We start from the raw sequence: 21252 nt of genomic DNA on the forward strand, positions 1-21252 counted from the left end.
GCACCTGCTCACACTTCGTTGCTTGTTCGTGAATTCTTGGCCAAAAACAATACTGTAACGATGCCCCAGCCTCCATATTCGCCAGACATGGCTCCGTGTGACTTTTTCCTATTTCCAAAAATAAAGAGAACCTTAAAGGGCCGTCGTTTTACAAGCATAGATGACATTAAAAGCGCATCGCTGAAAGAGCTAAAGGCTATCCCAAAAATCGAGTTTGAGAAGTGTTTCGATGATTGGAAGAAGCGCTGGCGTAAGTGCATAATATCGAATGGGGACTATTTTGAAGGCGACAACATTAATGTAGACGAATGAATAAATATTTTTTCCAAAATACGGAAATTCCCGTCATTTTTTGAACACACCTCGTATAATTGGAGTTGTACTGTGATGGTCTTCTCATGCATGTATTCGGTAATAATACAACACCGAGTATAAATATATTCGCTACACCTACAATTTATTCCGTTATTTCAGTTCCTGCAGTGTTTCCATTACTTCACCAACATAACACCTATTGCAATATCAATGGAAAATGGTTGCACTTATGAACACCGTCACTGAATTTTGAGCAAACAACAACATAACAGAAAAATGACTTTTGTGCATGTGCAACATATTTTGTCTATAAAAACAAAACATTAAACATTCCTTACCTCATAAACCTGAAAGTTCTGGAAGGATAGCAACATTTATACTAAGATATTAAACTTGACAGAATAACAATATGCACCAAGTGATGCAACTATCTAGAGGTATATTGGGAACTTTTCTGACACAAGAATAACTTCCTATTCCATTTGTTGTTGCGACCGCTTGCTCCTATCCATAATGGCTGCCAACTCTGGCTACTAACATATGTACTAACAGTATTACAAGCATTAGCCTTTTATAAGTAGAAGGGTTTTGAAAGTAATGACTTAACCTACCATCACTGGAATTTGTGGATGCCACAAAATGTTCCGAACGTATGGCTTTCCTTGACTTCGGTCTTCGGTAATATTTGAACTCCCGAGGTAGTGTATATGACCTTGGAAGTGAGATCTGAGAGTCCATGTCAGATGGAATGCGATATGATTTGTACATCAGCATTGCTTGCTGCTGGTGGGTACTATTGGAATGAGAGTCACCTGCCATGTCACTACTTCGTGCCAACAGGTCATTTTTGCCGCCTCTCCCCGACTCTGAGTAGTTAGAGCCTCGTTCACTGCTACAGTCCCTAACACACAACAGAACAGGACATTAAGAGCTTCATACACATCATGAAAGAAAAGGAATGGCAACTTGGCAAGTACTCATGAGAATTAACACACAATTTGGGATCCTTGTTCTACAGCTAAGAATGTAATTAACACTACAAACAGAGCAATGTATTTATCTCATTACCCCGTCTATAGATTCAATAAATTTCTTATCATGTGATGGTTTGCTACTGTACTTTATTGTGTAGTCTTTGCATAACGTAAAAGAAATGAACACATACAGGGTTAGTCATGTCGATCTATCCATCCACATGTTTGAACTCAAGAAGAATTAGGTGAATTTTGATGAAATTTGATATATGTTATATCACTGATGGTCACTCCAAATTTGTAGTTTTAAATTTCTTAAAATTGGTAATAACAATATCACAGGTTGATAAACTTATGACATGGAGAAATTCCAGTGCCAAAACCAAAATGCAGTAACCACAGGAACCTTATTAACAGCGTAGCACATAGACCCGCTGCTGAATAACAGCTTCACAAACAAACATATTCCCATGAAAACAACTGAATTACAACAATGAAGAGCAATGCTTTCTGTGTGATCCATGGTGAGAAATTATAAGTGGGTCAAGTTGGAAGCTGCAGTCAGTCAGACAGCGAAGAGAAGAGCAGAAGTTTGGTGTGAGATGACCGTCAGCCTGGGATTTAGACAGTTGGAGGAATGAGTGAGTTGTGGGGTATTCGCCCACCAGTAAGGATGTAAGCAGAGGACATTGTTAAAATCAATTACCAAGAAACGACTAGTGAAAGACATAGAAGGCTTTATTTGTGCTGCAGTTACAGTTATCTTTAGTGTGTGTAACAAGTGAGGCTGTTATAGTTACTTGTAGTTACAAGTTGTGTATATAAGTGTTCAATAAATTGAGACACAAATCTGAACCCTGTCTATAGTCACACTCAATCTTACAATTGTAACAATAACATAAACAACAGGAGTCCTGGTAATAACAGTAACAATAGTAATGGAAATGGACACTCTCAACTACAAATACAGAATGGCAATGTACAAAAAGTGAATGTGGAAACTGTGTGGACTGTACCTTCCCAATCTTGCTATGAGGTTATGAAGTGATTACTGAGATGACAGTATGATCATGAATGATGAATATGGGTGGATTTTTGGGGATTTATGTGCAAAGAATCAGAAAATATGAATAACCTCAGTCAGCACAACTGAATACCTACAAATACAAGTCAGATGTTATTTACATGCCAATCCAAAGGTGGTGCACACTTAAAATGCAAGTAATACTGTTTAGCAGCATTGCAAGAAATGATGTTTAAATGAACACAAAGCATGTTTAGTGATAATCTGTGCTCAAAAGACAGCCTCATTGTGGGAGTCAAGTACAGCAAGATCTATTGCCATGACACTACATGCCACCAAGCAGAAGTAGACACTCCTCTCATCAAGTAGGATCCATGTGTATTCTGACTCATAAACAAACAAAATTTACAGCCAACAGAAAACATGATACTAATTGAACTTACTCACATTAGAGTAGGCACTGGAAATGCTCACCATTGTTCCACCTCTGTAAAAAGTTTAGATACACACTGAGGTTCTTGAAAAATACAGAAATATTCCCTTCCGTTGTGTGAGGGTGTCACCTGAAGACTTTACATTTCGCAGTTCCTTATATATATAAGCCACATGGGTTAAGGACAGGGAACAAGCATGCTGGTAACAAGACACTATTGCAATTGTGTCCCTAAACAGTTCCCTCATAGCATCCATGAACACCCTGGCCAAATGAGCAATAGTGGAGTCCTGGAAGAATCCCCTTTGGGCACCGGTAAGCACCCCATTGTATACAAGCCTTCCATTTGTATGGTGAGCTACGGGTGGTGACATTTTAGATCCCCTTTACTCGTGGGACAAAAAAGAAACCTGATCTACAAGACTTTAAAAGAAATATGGACACTCTTCCAAGAGGTTCTCTACCAAAAATTCTTCAGTGGGGGTCTGAGAGCTCTGGTGAACCATCAAGAGGGGCTGGCTTAACCAGCAAACCCCCTGCTGAGGTTTCAGTCAAGGGCAGGGACAAACGAGTCCTGAGAAACCTGCCAAAGGTAACATCAAAGAGTCAGCAGTTCTGACACACAACTGCAGGAAGCTAGTAGTTCTAGCATACCTGAAGAAGTAGAAGGTAGGCAGGCTCCACGTAGTGAAGGTAAAATTGTCTGGATGCTGGAAGCTGAAAAAAGCAAGGGCAAGCCAGGAATGAACCAAGGGAATGCAGAATTCTGGAATCATAGGCATGTCTAAGCTGGGAGAAACCCCAACTGGGACTTATACAAGGCCAAGGTCTGAGGGTACCACCCCTGTGGAAAAGGTCAGTCCTCCAAAAAGGCCCAGGGACTACAGTGGACCAGGTATACAAAAGGAGGTTCTGACCAATATCTAGATAGTTATGTTCAAGGAAAACTATCCTGAAGATAAGCTGACAGAGGACAACCAAGACGACATCCTTGAAGAAATGGGAAGGGTGTTACGTGGGACTCCGAAAGGAGAACTGCCAAACCTGAGATCCTTCAGGCTGGAGACAGTTGCACTTATGCATGTGTAAGCTGGTCAAAGGGCCACGCCATAGCTCAAGCGGTTAGTCGCTGGGTTCCCACCACGGCGGCCTGGGTTCGATCCCGGGGTCTGGTCAAGTGGGATTTGTGGTGGACAAAGTAGTGCTGCAACAGGTTTCCTCTGCCAATCTTCATTCCACCAACTGCTCCACAATCACCCTCACCTATCATCAGGGAATGGTACAATAGGCCAGAAGTGGCTGCAGTACAAGGGACTTAGTCCTACCCCACTAGTAATAATAATAAAAAAAATGTGGTCACATGCTGGATTCAGGGGCCAGGCTGAAGACTATGGATGCCAGGTACCTCCCCATGCCTGTAAAGTTGCCAAGAATCCTGATGAGCTGCTCAAGTGGATTAAGGTCCTTAACCCAGGGCTTCATACAGAGCACTGGCAGGTGCAGAATTGGCAATCTCGGCTGAAAGGCCACAGGCTTGTTCTTCTTTTAGACTGGGACTCCCTTAAAACCATCATGGAGACCAGGTATAAGATCTTCACAGGATTCTTTCAGGGGACCATTACAGTCCTGAGAGACCACAAAGAAGTGTACCCATTTTATTTCCAGTAGAGAAATCTAACTCCTTTCAGGTCGTGTTGACTGGCCGTGACTTGGGTGATTATGGGGGGGGGGTCTTGGGTGTAGGACACTCAGCACTCAAACACCAATTCGCAGTTTCAAGTCTTTATTAGCATGACACTATTAATGTGATAGATGCGCCATATTGATCAGCTTAACTCTTTGACTGGCGAGAAGGGTATTTAAATCCCACCCCTGTCCTGGCAGGCCCTTTAAACCTTATGTTGCTAAAATGCATGTAGTTACTTTTTCCTAAACAACTTCAACAAAAATTGGTTTTTAAAAACGAAATTTTCAGGAACTAATTAAAAGACAATATTTTATGCAATAAATGCCTTTCCATACCTCTTTATTAGTTTTTCTTCGTGTGATAAACATTGAAACATGAAAGTTTGCAGAGAGCCACACCACAGCCTGCACACATGACATTTGTTTCTTTTCTAATCTTGTGCTTAGCACTCACGCGACACTTTCTCGGGGCACCATTCTTCTTGTTACTGGGAGGAACATGGACCATTTTGTGAATTTTCAGGCCACCCTCTAGACGATTTACTGGCTCTTTCACTGGTGGTCTTTTCAAGGTCGAGGGCGGAGGCGTGACTGCACTCGAGTCTGACGCAATAGATTCGTCATCCACTTCATTCCTTGACTCTTCTCCCTCTCCACCTGTTTGTTTGGTTCAGTCATTTTTCTACACAGTCCAATATAAAATCTTTGAATTTGTAATTTCTCTTCTTGTATTTTTCGTTTGTCGTGTTCTTTCTGAATAGAATGAAACTATTCAACCGCAAAGATATGTTTTGTCCATACCATGGAGTGTGAAATAGGGGCCTAGTGGACAAATATTCTTCAATTTCAGGGCGTTTGTCGATTCCTGTCATGAACACAATTCCTAAGTATGTCCAGATTTCATCTGATGTGACATAATTGTAATTGTGTTTTCGAGAGTGAGGAGCTTAACTCATGTGTGTTGAAGTGCTGGTGAGAATAGCGATTGGTTTCAGTTGTGATGTGATTTACCAAGTCGTCATCCAGAAAAAATTTTAATCCATGAAAAGGGATGCATTTTATGTGTTATATCAATTTTGATCCCGAAACTACTAGCAAATGGAACTATTGTTGGTACAATGTCTCCGTACGTCCATGAGATGGGCGTGTCGGGCACCGCACTCGTGGTAGGTAAATGTTCATGATTACTGTCTTGTGGATCATTGTCTATCACTATATTATTGTCACTATCAACTTCATCCAATTCAGGAATCATTATTTCATCGCCACTATCATCATCAGCACAAATTTCGTTCACAACACTTTCCAGCTGGTCTGTAGGAACACGCTGACACTTGCTGCAAGAAGACATGGTGAAACTGAATGAATGTGAAATATTTTCTGACCTTTTCCTTCTCAGAGGGTTCTGACAGTAATATAGACCCCCACAAAGTGTACAAGGGTTCTTTACAAACAAGCACAAAAACTATCATATATATGTCTTTGGTTGATGAATGCCAAGAGAGCAAAGAAGGGAAGAGATTGTCAAAGCGTTAAAACACGCCAACGCCAGGGAACGGCTGGCATCGTCCGGGTGTTAAAACACGCCTGCGCCAGTCAAAGAGTTAATTGAGCACTGAGTTAAGGCTCTGTTACTTCTTCCTAAGACATCCTAGTTTCGAGAGGAACAACAGACAAGTGAATAAACAGGTGACTGGAGATACCGGGCACGTGCATCCCCAAGTCACCTGCTACATGTCTCAAAAGAAATATCCAACTGTGAAATGAAAGTGATGAATGTCACAGAAACATGATTATACAAAAAAATCAACTGACCATCCCCTAATTCAGACAGCTACATAAGGGCCCAAGTAGGAAGAAGGGGTCACAGTGAGCACATCATCCTCAGGATCTGTCTCTGTGGAGGAATGGACTGTTACATTCGTCCCTTCTGTGACCAAGATTACTCAACGGAGGAAAGCAACAGAGACAGTGGGGCAAATGATTCCTACTGTCAATCCTGCCCCAGTAGATCAGGAATCCCTTTCAGAGGGAAACTGGTCTGCCAAGAAAGGAGAAGGGAAGGAGAACGGGATGGAAAGAGACCCTCCTCCCAATGCAACAAGTAAGAAGGCGTAAGGAGAATTACAACATATAACACCACAAAATTCAGGCAAATTAACTTACACCACAGCAAAGCAACTATGGTAGTCCTATACCAGCAGCTCGATGTGGCACTTATTCAGAATCCTTGGATTTAGATAGGCCAAACAAGAAGCATAACCAGCTAGGGGGGAATGGTTTTCTTTCTGTTGCACCCAATGGTAATGCAGCACATGGTAGCATAGTTGGTTGAGACACTATGCTACAAGCTGGAAGGTCATGGGTTCAAGACCTGATGAGGTGGTCATTTGATTTTTTTCAATTGACCTAATCCTTCCAGCCACACTATGGCCCTGGGGTCGACTCAACCTCTAACAGACATGAGCACCAGGAATTAATTAATTTTCCTGGGGAGTATAGTGCAGCCCGCGTGTAAGGCTGACAACCTTACCGCCATCTTTGAGCCGATTGTCTAGATAATGTGGGACCCTCATCTCACAAACCCTATGGACCTTCACGGCCTGGTACAGGGATAGCTTTACTTTTTTACTTTACCCGATGGTAATGTAGGGTCGGGTATTGATGCAAGGAACCACATTAATGCCCTACCTTTGTTGGAGCTCTGTTTTAGGGATGCAACAATAATGAGGACAATATACAGATATGCAGGGAGTTGTGAGGAGCTCATCGTAACTCAGTGTACCTTCCACATGATTCAGACAACACACCACCAACTAGGTAACTGAGGGACATCATCAACTACTGCTGCAGCAGAAGAAAGCAACTCATCATTGAATGTAAATCACACGCCACAGGCTCCGGCATCAATCCCAGAGAAAAAAGCTTTATAGCTTTATGGAATACCTGGAGACTTCAAACCTCAATATTCATAACCAAGGTAACAAGCCTACCTTTGTAGTTCCCAAGAGAAAGAGGATTGTTGACTTGACACTAGGGACAAACAAAATAGGAAACCTGGTAAGTAAATGGAATGTATCTGATGAGCCTTCTTTATCAGACCACAGGTACATATGTTTTCAAATGGGTGACACAGCTATAAATAGCGTTACTTTGGGATCCCAAGAGAACCAACTGGGAGTAACACAGAGTCAACACAAGGGTAAACCTTGAGAACATGTCATGAAGTATATATATATGATAAGTGATGTAGATCTGGCTGTTGGCCAACTGTAAAAGGCTATCATCTTGTCTTGTCTTGGTGTAATTGTCCAGCCAAGACCACTCACTCACTGAGGAACGTACCTTGGTGGAATCAAGAACTCAGTAAACTGAGAACCAGAACAAGAAGTCCATTTAACGTAGTAAAAAGGACAGGTCATTGGGACACCTATAAGGAAGTCCTTACCTGTTACAACAAAGAAATTAGGAAAGCCCAATGGTCTTCATGGAGGAAGTACTCCCAGGAGATCACTGACGTACCAGGAAGTACCAAACTCATGAAGATCACAGCAAAACATGCAACCAACAGGGTTAGCACTATTACACTGCCTGATAGGTAATGCACCCAAACTGGAGGGGAAATTCTGAAAGAGCTGTTCAGAGTTCCTTTCCTATCAAAGCTCAGTGATGATTCAAAACATGGACTGGGGCAGCAGAATGGGCAGGGGAGAATGTAATCAATCTAATTAGATTGTCATTATGCACCTTTAAACCATATAAATAAGCAGGAACAGATGAAATTGTGCCCGCACTTTTGCAGCAGCGGATGGAGCATCTAAGCCCATGCCTGTACCGCATATTTAGAGCCTCCTGGAACATGTATATATTCCTATGGCTTTAAGGTAGGTAAGAGTAACATTTATACCAAAGCCTGGAAAATATGATTATACTGACGCTAAGGCTCATTGCCCTATCAGCCTGTCATCTTTCCTTCTGAAGATGATGGAGAAGTTCGTGGATAGACATATTAGGGATGGTAAATTGAAGGAGTAACCTTTGCATCAAAACAAACATCTTTACTAAACTGGTAAATCCACGGTAACTGCACTTCACAATGTGGTAACATGGACATAAACCACTAGTGGATCAAGGAATTAGCCCTAGGAGCATTCCTTGACATAGAGAGAGCTTTTGACAGAACCACTTATTAACATACTGTTACTGCCTGGTAACTTTAGCTGCGCGGAAAGGTAAACGCTGTTGTGGGGCACGCAAAGCTATACCCTTGCTGTGGGGCTGTTCAGAGCTACTCCCTGAGTGGAAAACATTGCCTACGGAGACCAGGAGTAGTACTATACACCTGACCACACTCCAAGACGCTACATTCCAAACTGGTAGTACCCACGCTGACGTAGGCTGACAAGACTGCTCTCCCCCGCTCCACGAGAGATGGTATGACCCCTCTACCATGGCTAAAGATATGAGGCAGTAACAGTAGGCTGCTGGGAGACATGGTATTGGGCCTACCATTTGCAGGTGGATCTGCTCCATGAAGGAAAGCAGAAACGTAATAACCACTTTCTCAGGAGAAACCTTGAAGATGTCCACAGCTAGAGATGCCTGCAGGAACGTGGGCTTTTGCCCCTTCTGTGGATAAACTTCTATGGGGGCTTAATGACAGTGGCTAGTATACAGTAGGATATGCAGTTGATATCACAATCCTAATCAACAGAAAAATTCCCTCAGACTGTGACCGAGGTCTTACAAAAAGCCCTAGGCACAGTCTAACAATGGTAGGATAGAAAAACTGGTCCATCACCCTAATAAGACTGTATTAATACCTGCCATTAGGGATCTTCAAGGAACCCATTCCCTTCCTTGAAACTGTCCAGTAAAGCCAAGTACCTTGGACTTACCTCAGACAAGAGGCTGACAAGGGAAAAGCAGCTGAAGAGGATAACCAACAAGGCCTATAGGGCCTTTCATGGAACTGCATAGGAATGTTTGGAAGAACTTGGCTAAGGCCAAAGGTGGTACACTGGATATACACAGTGGTTGTAAGACCCACAGTTACCTACATTGACACTGTGTGGTGGCCTAGGGTCAAATTCAAAACAAGCAGAGCTGAACTTAGCAAATTGCAAAGGATGGTCTGCTTGAGCACTACTGGAGAAATGAAAACAGCTCTAACAGCTGAAACTGAGGTCCCCATTGGACTCCCCCACTGCAATTGCAGATGGAGGCTGATACCAGAGCAGGAATATACAGGCTCTACTGTAGTGATCAATGGAACCCAAATATGAAGTACTTTTGGACAAGCATATATGACTCGGCATGATAAAAGGACCCATACTACAGATGGGGACCGCCAATTGTGCTGCTACTCAGGAACTTTCCAGCATTTTATGGAACCTGAAGATTCAGTACCGTGTTCACAAGAGCCCTCCACCAGTCTCTGACCCTGATCAATCCAATCCATACCATCCCATCCATTTTAATACTGTCCACTTACCTATACCTTGGTCTTCCCTGTGTTCTCTTTCCTTCTGGCTTTCCCACCAATATCCTATATGCATTCCTCGTCTCCCCCATTTGTGCTACATGACCTGCCCACCTCATCCTCCTTGGCTTGATCATTCTAATTATACTTGGAGAAGAGTACAAGTAATGAAGCTCCTCATTATGCAGTTTTCTCCATCCTCCTGTCACTTCATCTCTCTTCGGTCCAAATATTCTCCTCAACACCCTGTTCTCAAACACCCTCAGTCTATGTTCCTCCCTTAATGTCAGAGACCACATTTCGCACCCATACAGAACCACAGGCAAAATTATAGTTTTGTATATTCTAATTTTTATGTTTTTGGACAGCAGATGAGAAGACAAAACGTTCTGGACTGAATGGTAGCAAGCATTACCAGAGTTAAATCTCCTCTTAATTTCCTCCTGAATCAGGTTTTGATCTGTTATCATTGTTCCCAAATATCTGAACTGTGCCACATTTTCAAAACATCTGTTTCCTAACTTTAAATCATGATTTTGCTCTGCATTTTGGTGATGAGACAGCAACATATACTTAGTTTTCTCAGTGTTTACTTCTACACCAACCTCTTTACTTGCGTCAATTAAAGTTTGTGTATTTTTCTTTATGGTATCTATATTATCACCCAGTAGATTCACATCATCGGCATAGACCAACAGCTGATGTGGGCCGTTTAATTTCAGTCCCACCTGGTTTCCCTGGACCTTCCTAATGGCATATTCTAAAGCAAAGTTGAAAAGGAGTGGCAATAAAGCATCTCCTTGTTTTAGAACATTCTGCATAGGAAATTTATCAGACAAATGTTTACCTACATGGACTTTACTATATGTTTCGTTTAAACACATTTTAATCAACCTAAGTAGTTTCATGGGTATCCCAAACTCTATCAGAATATTGTACAATACTTCCCTCCTAACTGAATTATAGGCTTTCTGGAAGTCTATGAATAGTTGACATACTGTCTCATCATACTCCCATTTTTTCTCCAATATCTGATGAATGCAAAAGATCTGATCTGTAGTTGATCTGTTACATCGAAAACCACACTGATGATCCTCAATAATTTCATCTATACATGGACTTAACCTTGAGAGAAGAATACTGGATAAAATTTTGTATGAAGTTGATAGCAGTTATATCCTCCTATAATTACTACAGTCAGTTTTATCACCCTTCTTGTGAACTGGTACAATAATAGACTCCTTCCATTGATCAGGCAATTTTTCCTTATGCCAAATAGAAGTAATTAGATCGTGAATCTTAGAATGTAATATTTCACCTCCTGCTTGGAATAAGTTGTGCTGGAATTTGATCACTACCTGGCAATTTATACCGTTTCAATTTTGCAATAGCACTTTCAACCTCAAAAGGGCTACGATCAGGTATTAACGGCTCAGCTGTATGGATTTCTGTCTGCCTAACATCACTGACCCTATGTACATTCAATAACTGAGAGAAGTAGTTCCTCCACCTATTCAAACTGTTGCGGGAATCTGCAAGCAGATCACCATTCTCATCCTTCACTAAATTACTGCTAGGCTGGTAACCCCTCTTAAAATCATTTATTCCTCTATACAGGTCTCTAATGTTCTTGTTCTTACTGTTCATTGCAAGCTCATCATTTTGTCTTTCAGATATTCCCTCTTTTTGTTCCTGAAATGCCTGCTGGTTTCACATCTTATAATTGTTCAGATTATCCCCATTTAACTCGCTTGGATCCTGTAACCATTGCAATTTGGTTTGTTTGTTTTTTTTTGGTCTAATAATTTTGAGCATCCTTCATCGAACCATGCCTTATGCTTATTCGGTTCAAAATAACCTAGACTCTCTTTGGCAGACAGTTTTACATTCTCTCTAATAGTTTCCCAAGCTTTATTAACTTCCACCTCAGTGTCCAAGTTTTCCAAAGCCGCAAACCTATTTGAGATATCAACACAGTACTGCTCTTTACCCTCTACCTCATTTAATTTCTTGAGATTGAACCTCTTCATATGAACTCTGTGTGTTGTTTGTTTGCTCACTGTCAGTCTTCCCTTAACCTTTGCCACCACCAGGTAGTGGTCAGTATCGTAATCTGCTGCCCTGAATGATCGGACATCAAGTGTACTTGAGTGCCGTCTCCTATCTATCAAAATATGGTCTACTTGATTGTGTATCTTCCTATCAGGAGATGTCCAAGTGAATTTATGGCTGGTACGATGTGGGAACATTGTACTTTTGAGAGTAAGATTTTCTGATGTGGCAAAGTTTACTACTCTAACTCCATTATCATTACTAATTTCACGCAAACTCTCATTCCCAATCGTTGGTTTGAAAATGTCTTCCCTCCCTACTTTGGCATTGAAATCTCCTAACAAAATTTTCATAGGGTACTTCGGGAATTTATCAAAGACATGTTCTAGTTCTTCATAGAATCTATCCTTTATGTCATCAATCTTATCTTCAGTTGGGACGTGAACATTCATAACAATGATATCACATGATATCCTATCACTAATGAACTCTACCCTCTTAACTGCTGATACGATTCTCTTATGTACAAAAAAACCTGTACCTAATTTATGATTTTCATTCCCCTTTCCACAGAAAAACGTATAGTCTCCTGCTGGTGCGATGCCACCTCCATCCCATCTGACCTCCAGTACTCCAGCTAAATCTAACTTATGTGGAACTACAACATCCCGAAATTTACACTGAAAATGTGTCCTTAGTAGAATCATTTTTCACACAGTTATCACACATGAATACCCAACATTCCAATGTGTACCTGACACATGGCATTTTAGAACACAAAATAACACATCTGAGTAAATGACTGCTTACAACACAAGTAAAGTTAAAGCAACAAGATTTTCAAGACATATAAGCAGGTCATAACCTTGCTTCATGGGTGCACTAAAAGTTTTACAGCAAATGCAGAACTTCCCATCAATCAATGTTAAAAGCAAACATACTAGACTGTAATATGTGATGCTAAAATTAGCTGGTTTCATTCAGATGTGCCTTGTGTTTGGTGTACACCTGATCAAATTTTGGATGTCTTGAGATTATGCATGGTTTTTCTTACTTCCTATAGGTGAAGACTGTTAGAATAACTAATCATTCCTGTAACATTACTTCATATCACCTTCAATAATCATTTTTAAGCTAACAAACCTCTGTACTTGACATATAAATAAATAATCAATATATAAATCAAAGCACAATAGATCACTGTAGGTCGCGGTGCAATGGCGTAGAAGGCCCACCCCTTATACATTCAATCATTCATTATCCAATATATAAATCAAAACTAAGTCAGAGAATTGAGATAAATGATTGCAAGTTTGTAGACTATACTATAGAACTCTGTTAGAAAAGACACTGCATTAACAAGGAATTAACCAAGACAAAGAGTAGGGAAGTAATGCACAAAAAGAGCAAATGATACACACCTGTCTATAGCTTCATCATCTGAAAGTCTGTAAACTGGTGACCTTTCATGTTCCCACCCATAGTACAACCCACTGCTCTCCAGATAGTGTGGAGCCAACAAAATTTCTGGTGTTTTTGACCGATGTTTTGCTCTTGGTGGTGGTAACAGGTGGTAAGTGTAAGGTGGAGGTAAAGCACGTGAGCTTGGTGGCGAGGGAGGTGGCCAGCCTCCTTGGTTATGTCGCTTTGCACGTGGGATTGGCTGTCGAGGCAGAGACCCCAAGTCTTCTCCAATACCAGAAGGGGTTCCACCTGAACCTCCAGGACGTTGAATCTTGCCTTGCTTGATCTCTTCCTCTATGACACGTAATTCTGCAAGCTGCTTCTGTTTCTTCTCTTGAAGCTTCTGCTGGATGTTTACCCTTGAGCCCACACTGCTTGCTTCATTCTCACTTGAGCCGCCCTGCAACAAGATCAAGTCTTTGCTTCATGGTATCCTATGTATAGAAAATGTTCTGCAGTCTAACAGTGTGGCATCCTGTTTTTTGTAAGCCAAAATATAAGAACAAAATTATTTTATATTGTGACATGATGCTTGAAAGCGGGAATAGTGAAGCCAGAGTTCATTATCATGCAATGGCTCAGTAAACAAATTCCCACAGCAGCAAGCAACAACTTAGTTACTGTTTAGCTATAACATTGGAAACAGTGTTTTCTGTTGGTTCCACCCTCAGACTAAATAACAAGAATCCCAAGTCAGCTGAAATATAATTGAGAGAGTCTCTTGAGATGGCAAGAAATGAATTAGGCTGTGCAAAGAAGACTTCATGTGTGTTGCAATTACATTGAGACTGGTATTAAGCACTGTGTTGAAATCCGCTGCCAAGATGCGACTAATGAAGAAAGAGAGCCCTAGTGTGTGTATCAGTGAACTGCAAAATGTATAGATCAGTGATAGAGCCAGATTACTTGTAGCTATGAGTTGAGCATACAAGTGCAATAAATCCAATCATCCAATCGAAACCCCATCAATAGTCACTAATAACAGGTGACAATATATGTAACTTCATACATTTCTGAAGAAAAACTTCTCAAAAAGTGAAGCTATGTGCAAAGTTCAAAAACACAGGACATATGGGATGGCAAGGATCCTAGGTCTTCACATTATAGCCTGCACGAAAACTGTCGTTCCTGAGTAAGGAAATGCCCTAGTTACCCTAATGTGGACTTCAATGTATCTCCAATTTCTGTGTTGTATTTATGTTCAATGTTTCAGATTTGAAGTGGTCTTCCTGTCTCTCTTTTATATCAGTCTCCCTTTGATGTTCACACACAGCACGCAAAAATATAAGATACTGGAATCAAGCAACTGCATACAGAAGTGTAGAAGGAAATATACAGGGTAAAGGCTCCCACACACACAGACACGATACTCAGCTCGGTATGGTATGGGATGATATCTAATTACACTGCGATAAATGGAGATCCGCACACTGGCGCGGGACTCCGAGGAACGCGATATTATCGCAGTCGGTATATCACCTCGGTATTTCGGTCTACCGAGCGCACTTGGTAGACCGCGCTGTATCGCAGCGGTAAATAGTCATGGATCCGTCTTTGGAGGAAGAAGTTTTGCTTTTAGCTGTCGCTCTTGATGAAGACGGAGGTGAATCACGGTCAGTATTTTACTGAATACAAAATCTGCGTAGTTCTTTTCCTCCACATATTCAGTATGTCACATATATGTACAAATGTTTACAATTCCATAACGAGTCTCTAATTAAGTACGCAGAAGTGGTTGCTATGTGTGTTCCTATTTTAGGCGAAAGAGACGAATCACTTGGGTTCATGATATAAACTTGTCAAGAGAGGAACTGGGGGGAGTTTTTTAGTGGCCTCCGTACTCTAGAGGTAACGTTGCCACCTCATGACTCGTGGTACGCGGGTTCAAACCCGGCGGAGGTCGTGGAATTTTTAAGGGCAGAAAAATTCAGGGAACAAGTCCTCCAGGAGGGACTTTAAGCCGTGGGTCCCGTATCGTAGCTTTACGGTACGTAAAAGAACCTCATATCTCCAAAGGAGGTCACTGAGCCAAATTCAAGGACGTTCCGCCCACAGTAGTCTCTAACGCCTCTGATAGATGGGGGAAGCATTATAGATACCGCCAAGGCAGTAGAGGCTGAACTCACTGGCTCGGTCGGGACTGATGGTACGCACCAATATCGGTAGGGTATAGAGACTGGTAGAATATCATAGGGGGAAGCACAATGGACCAATACTGGTTTAAGTGCATGGGGAAACCCACCCTCTCCAATAACTAACTAACTAACTAATTGGGGGGAGTTTTATACATTGATACCCCAACTCCTGAAGGACGAAAAATTGTTCTACATATATTTCAGGATGAATATTGACAGGTTTGATGAAATCTTGAGGGCCATCAGGCAAGATATCACTAAAGAATATACCAATTGGCAGAAGCCTATTCTTGCCATGAAGTGGAGGATTTTTTTGAGACCCATAGAACTGATGGGAGGAAATATACATGTAAAACACATTGTATCAGCAGCGCGTTTGCTTCATAATTTTCTAAGTCTCAAAAACTGTGATGAAAAGTACAGGGAAGAACTGCTACGAGTGGAGCCATTAGAAGGAGAAATGTTCCCTATCCAACCTTTACATCTCCCAAGGGCGGCAAACGGTAGCTATGCCATTAGAGAGCGGTTTGTTGAGTACTTCAACTAGATGACTGCCCTGGAATTCGTGTTAGTGAACGGAACTGGTGCATAGCCTACATTAAGAGTGTCCAAAGTTACTGTATACTTAACCCTATATAAATATATACAAATTTTTCTACTTGCTGTCTCTGTTCATTGTATTAGCCAATTCCTTCCACTTTCTATCCTTAGCACGTGAATCCTTGTACATCGGATGACGAGCATCATACAATAAAGCATTTTCTTTGATGAACTATTATTTGTTCCATTTGGCTACCCATGTCGTTTCACATACGTATAGATACTGACTGAGTGTGAGTCATGGCCAGCTGGTTATCAGGTGTCAAAGATTCCCGAGTGCTATATCGTCCCGAATCGTATCGTGTCTGTGTGCGGGAGCCTTAATTCATACGTCCATATGGAAATTATGAAGTTGGCAGTGCAACAACTAGATAAGACACAGCAGAAAAGAGCATATCACTAAACAGAAAATTTCTCCAAGTTTGTTTGGGTAATAGGTGCCATGGCATACTTTCAGATTTCACCACTAGGGGGCAGTTATGATCAAATGTGGTCAGTACAGGGGATAAGAAAGTATTCTGTGTCTTCAAATTTGCCAAAATTGAGTCAAATTTGACAGTGCAATGAAGGTTTCAGACCAAGCACCACACAGAACCACCTATGGACAAAAATATTTGTGAGTGGTACAAGAAATTCCAGCAGGGTGGCTGCGTGTGCACTGCAGAATGAACAGACGAGCTGGGGCCATCAGCCGGGAATGTCGAGTGTGTGTGCGAGAATCTTTTGACATGAGCCCTGAGAAGTCAACACATCGTGCGAGCCAGGAATTGCAGATGCCTCATTCAAGTGCCTGGCACATCAAGCATAAACACCTTCACACAAAAGGATACCAGCTGCACCTGCTCAACACTCTCGGCTGATGGCCCCAGCAGGCCTCTTTGTTTCACAGTGTACAGGCAGCCACACTGATGAAATTTCTTGTACTATGTGGTTCAAATATTACTGGGACTGATTTTTTTGTAAACAAGCCACACTGTGCACCAGCTGTGCGACCTTGAGAGAGTGAAGCCACAACCTCCACCCTCCCTCCTGTTAGGGTCAGAACCTGTTCAGGCCTGTCTGGAAGTTGCTAGGGTGATGAGTGAACAGAAGGTACTGCAGAGCGTGGAACAATGCATTGTGATCAATTCTTTGTTGGAGAAAATGTCCCGTCCCCTGAAATTCACCACAGACTCCAACAACAGTACGGGGAAGAGTCTCTCTCATGGACCCGTGGGTTTGAGTGGTGTAAGTGCTTCAGAGATGGCAGAGCGCGCATGGAGAATGAACCGCATGATCGTCAGCCGCGAACATCCGTCACCAAGCCAAACATTGATCGTGCAGACGCACTTATTCGTGAGAATAGGCGCATCACTATCAAGGAACTTGGAGCAATGCTGTCCATCAGTGTTGGAAGTGTAGAAGACATCATGAAATACCACCTGCACTATCGCAAGGTGAATGCATGGTGGGTACCACGCACTTTGATGGACGTGAACAAAATGGTGTGCATGCAAGTTGCCAGTCATCTCCTACAGCAGTCTGAAGATGAAGGTGATATATTTTTGAAGTCTATAGTGACCACTGATGAAACGTGGGTGCACTACTTCATTCCCAACTCCCAGCAATCATCACGCGAGTGGCGGCATACCAGTTTTCCCAAACCCAAGACAGCGCGGAGGAGCCGTTCAGCAGGAAAAGTGATGGAAACGTTCTTCTGGGACCGGCAGGGGGTTATCCATGTAGACTTTCTGACAGATGCCACAACAGTCAATGCAGCTTATTACTCAGACCTCCTGGCAACAGACGTGAAGGAAAAATTCAGATCCAAGCGGAAGAGAGGTGGAAAGCGGGTAGCCTTCCTTCAAGACAATGCACGCCCCCATACGGCCAAAATAACAATTGAAACCCTCCGGAAATTGAAATGGAACCTTCTGACACATCCACCGTACAGTCCTGACTTGGCACCAAGTGATTTATACCTGTTCGGAAGGCTCAAATCAGACTTGCAAGGCATGCGGTTTGTGGATGACACCGTCATCCATAATGTTTGGAAGTGGATATGCCGCCAATCACAAAACTTTTTTGAAAAGGGTATCAGGATGCTTCCAGAACGTTGGAAAAAATGTGTTGACTACGGAGGGCAGTACATTGAAGACTGACATGTGCAAGTAAGTGTTTGGCAATTTTGGTTAAAAAAAAATCAGTCCCGGTCATATTTGAACCACCTTGTACCACTCATGAATTGTTTTATCCATAGGTGGTTCTATACAGTACTCGGGTCCGAAACTTTCATTACACTGTCACAATTGACACAGTTTTGGCAAATTCCAAGACACAGAATGCTTTCTTATCCCCTGTCTTTGCCATATTTCATGACTGCCCCCTAGCAGTGAAACCTGCAAGTATGCCATGGCACCTGTTAACCAAATAAACTTGGAGAGATTCTATACCTATTGATATGCTCCTTTCTGCTGTGTCTGTCTTGGTTGTTGCGTCGCCGAGTTCGGAAATCCTGGAGGGACTTATAATTTACCCTGTATATGTGGGGCAGGAAGACCACTTGAAACCCAAATCACTAAAAAAAAAAAAAAAAAAAANAAAAACACTCCATAATTTTAGTCCACAAGCAAACTATACTGACCAAGCAACTGGTGCTTGTCGGCGAATTCAGTGCCAACTTCAGCGAATAGAGGGTATCACGTGGTCAGCGCAATGAATTCCCATGACTGTTAATTTCTGTTTTCTGGACTGGAGCTGCTATTTCCTTGAAATAGCTCCTCAATTATCATCACAAGGCTGAGTGGATCCTGTTCCAGACCGACTACTTCTCAGAAGAAATCTGGTAGAGCATAGAATCGAACCTGGACCTCTGTATCCGTAGCCAGGAACTCTGACCACTAGACCACAGAGGCAGTCAACACCACAGATGAACACAATAAGAAAATGCAGAAACATCCAAGTCAAACAGCAAAACCCTTCTGGAATGAACGCTATAAAATGTAATGGTGTAAGGAAGAAATCATCCATATGGATACATACAGTATCACTGGGGAACTGACAAAGTCAGCGTTTATGTGAATGGCAGAACAGAACAGGCAAGCAAGTCTCTCTCTAGTATAGAACTGGAAGTAACTGCCTAAGTAACATAACAAGTGTTCCTGGGCAGCCCATTAGTTTAGTGATTACCTTATTACCCTCCTATTCTAAACGTCCTGAGTTCAATTCAATCTTTGCCTTTAATCTTGAAAAAAAAAAAAAATACAATCACATGAAGACAGACGTAAAGGAAACCTCCACAATAATGTGTATAAAGAACACATATAAGACAATGGACGATATCCCTCACAATAATGGTATAATTATCAATATGTTCATTGGAATGTGTAAGCATGCTTAAGACATTTCATCTAAAACAAAACTCGCCCTGTGGGTTCTGAAATCATTCAAAACTATATTCATGTATCCTACTTCTCATATCATTTATTTCTGGACACCATACACTTCATGCTAAAACCTGGTACAAATGTAGAATTGGTAAGAGAATATGATGCAGTGCAACAAACATATGGGATTTTTGTAATTTTATAGTTCTTGATGTCTGATATCTCGTAAGACTGCCATCTTCTGGGATGTAATGATGTTACTTTGGTAAATGGCTTGCAACACTTTAGAGGAACCTGTGTCTCCATCTTCAGTGTAGAAGAAGGTATGAGTGGTCCCTCTGAAATACTGGTAAGCACCCAGGAGACTGCACAATATCACATACCAAAAGAGCAGTCTTAGTATTCACTGCCAAGAAAACCTAAAATCTTTTTAATCTCTCTTGTTTCAAACATGACAATAGTTCATAAAGCAACAGAAAAATAGAATATTTAATAGTGATCAAGCAAGTAAAAAGTAAGTAAAGTAAAGGTATCCTTGTAACAGGCCGTGAAGACCCATAGGGTTGTGAGATACTGAGGCTCCTACATTTTCTAGACAATCGGCTCACAGATGGCAGTGAGGTTGTCAGCCTTACATGGCGGCCACCCTTTACCCCCCAGGAAGATTCGTGGTACTCATTTTGGTTAGAAGCTGAATCAACCCAAAAGCCATAGTGTGGCTGTAAGGATTAGGTAAATTGAAAAAAATCCACTTCATTGGGACTTGAATCTGCGACCTTCCAGCTCATAGCATAGTGCCTCAACCAGCTACACTGCCAAGGGCCCCAGTAGTGTTTAAGTACCATTAAAAAAATATACTTTCGTATTTTTGCTTCAAAAAGTAGCAAAAATATTCTGAACAGGTTTTTATGTAAAGTTTAGGCAAATGGTCTCCCTCTAATACACTGCAACACAATAAATCTTTTGCTATCCATGTAATCTACAGTTCAAGGCACTCCACACAGTACATCACAATCTGCATCTTAATTACAGAAGTTTCACAGCCAACTTACCACTTTGAGCAGGACCCCGCTCATCCCCTCCTGTGTTGTCAACTTAAATTTGGGGTTATGCTATATCTAAATAAAGACTTCTGCTCATAATTGTTTTAAACATGAGGGTAAATGTCACATATAGACAAATTATTCTCTATCAACCCTATTACTATCAGGCCTATACAGCAGACCTTCCAGTTCCTTCTGCCTATGACATCCACTTGTCACTAATGAATTATTACTGTCTTTACCATGACAGATATCTTGCAGACAGAATGGCTATATAACTGGAGAACATATGGAAATATGCTGAAAGGGGAACTGATACAGAGGGACCTGACCAATTCTTTCCATGACCTCTGTATAGCTCTACTGGCTCCATAAGAATTACATTAAGGATAACTATTTTTTCCATGTCAGGTGGGTCCCTTGTCACTACAGCAAGGTGCATCCTCAGGTTGTGGATGGAGGAGATGCCCTCCAGATATGGAAGGTAGCTGTAAATATACTGAATAAGAAGTCGCGAGCAGCCAACAAGGGGTGGCCCTCCAGCTGGGGGGTTGGGCATGGGGCTACAACTTCTCACCATAAAAAATAAGCTTCTTACAAAAATGCACACAAAGTCTCAGACCTGGATGGATCCTCTGGATAAACGACCTAGGTTAAAGAAAATGGACAGGAGATTCGG

At 41.7% G+C, this 21252-nt stretch overlaps 1 protein-coding gene across 1 annotated transcript in view; it reads right to left on the reverse strand.

Annotated features, from left to right (window-relative positions):
• LOC111865078 overlaps positions 1-21252 on the reverse strand; it is a 42342-nt gene that overhangs the window by 7022 nt on the left and 14068 nt on the right. Inside the window, exons 5-6 of the mRNA XM_023852807.2 lie at positions 13388-13830; positions 927-1216 (exon numbers count right to left, since the gene is read on the reverse strand). Coding sequence (XP_023708575.1) covers positions 927-1216; positions 13388-13830 — 733 coding nt within the window. The remainder of the gene's footprint in view (positions 1-926; positions 1217-13387; positions 13831-21252) is intronic.

This window comes from Cryptotermes secundus, unplaced genomic scaffold (genome assembly GCF_002891405.2).
Source record: "Cryptotermes secundus unplaced genomic scaffold, Csec_1.0 scaffold1654, whole genome shotgun sequence".
NCBI classification, from domain to species: domain Eukaryota; kingdom Metazoa; phylum Arthropoda; class Insecta; order Blattodea; family Kalotermitidae; genus Cryptotermes; species Cryptotermes secundus.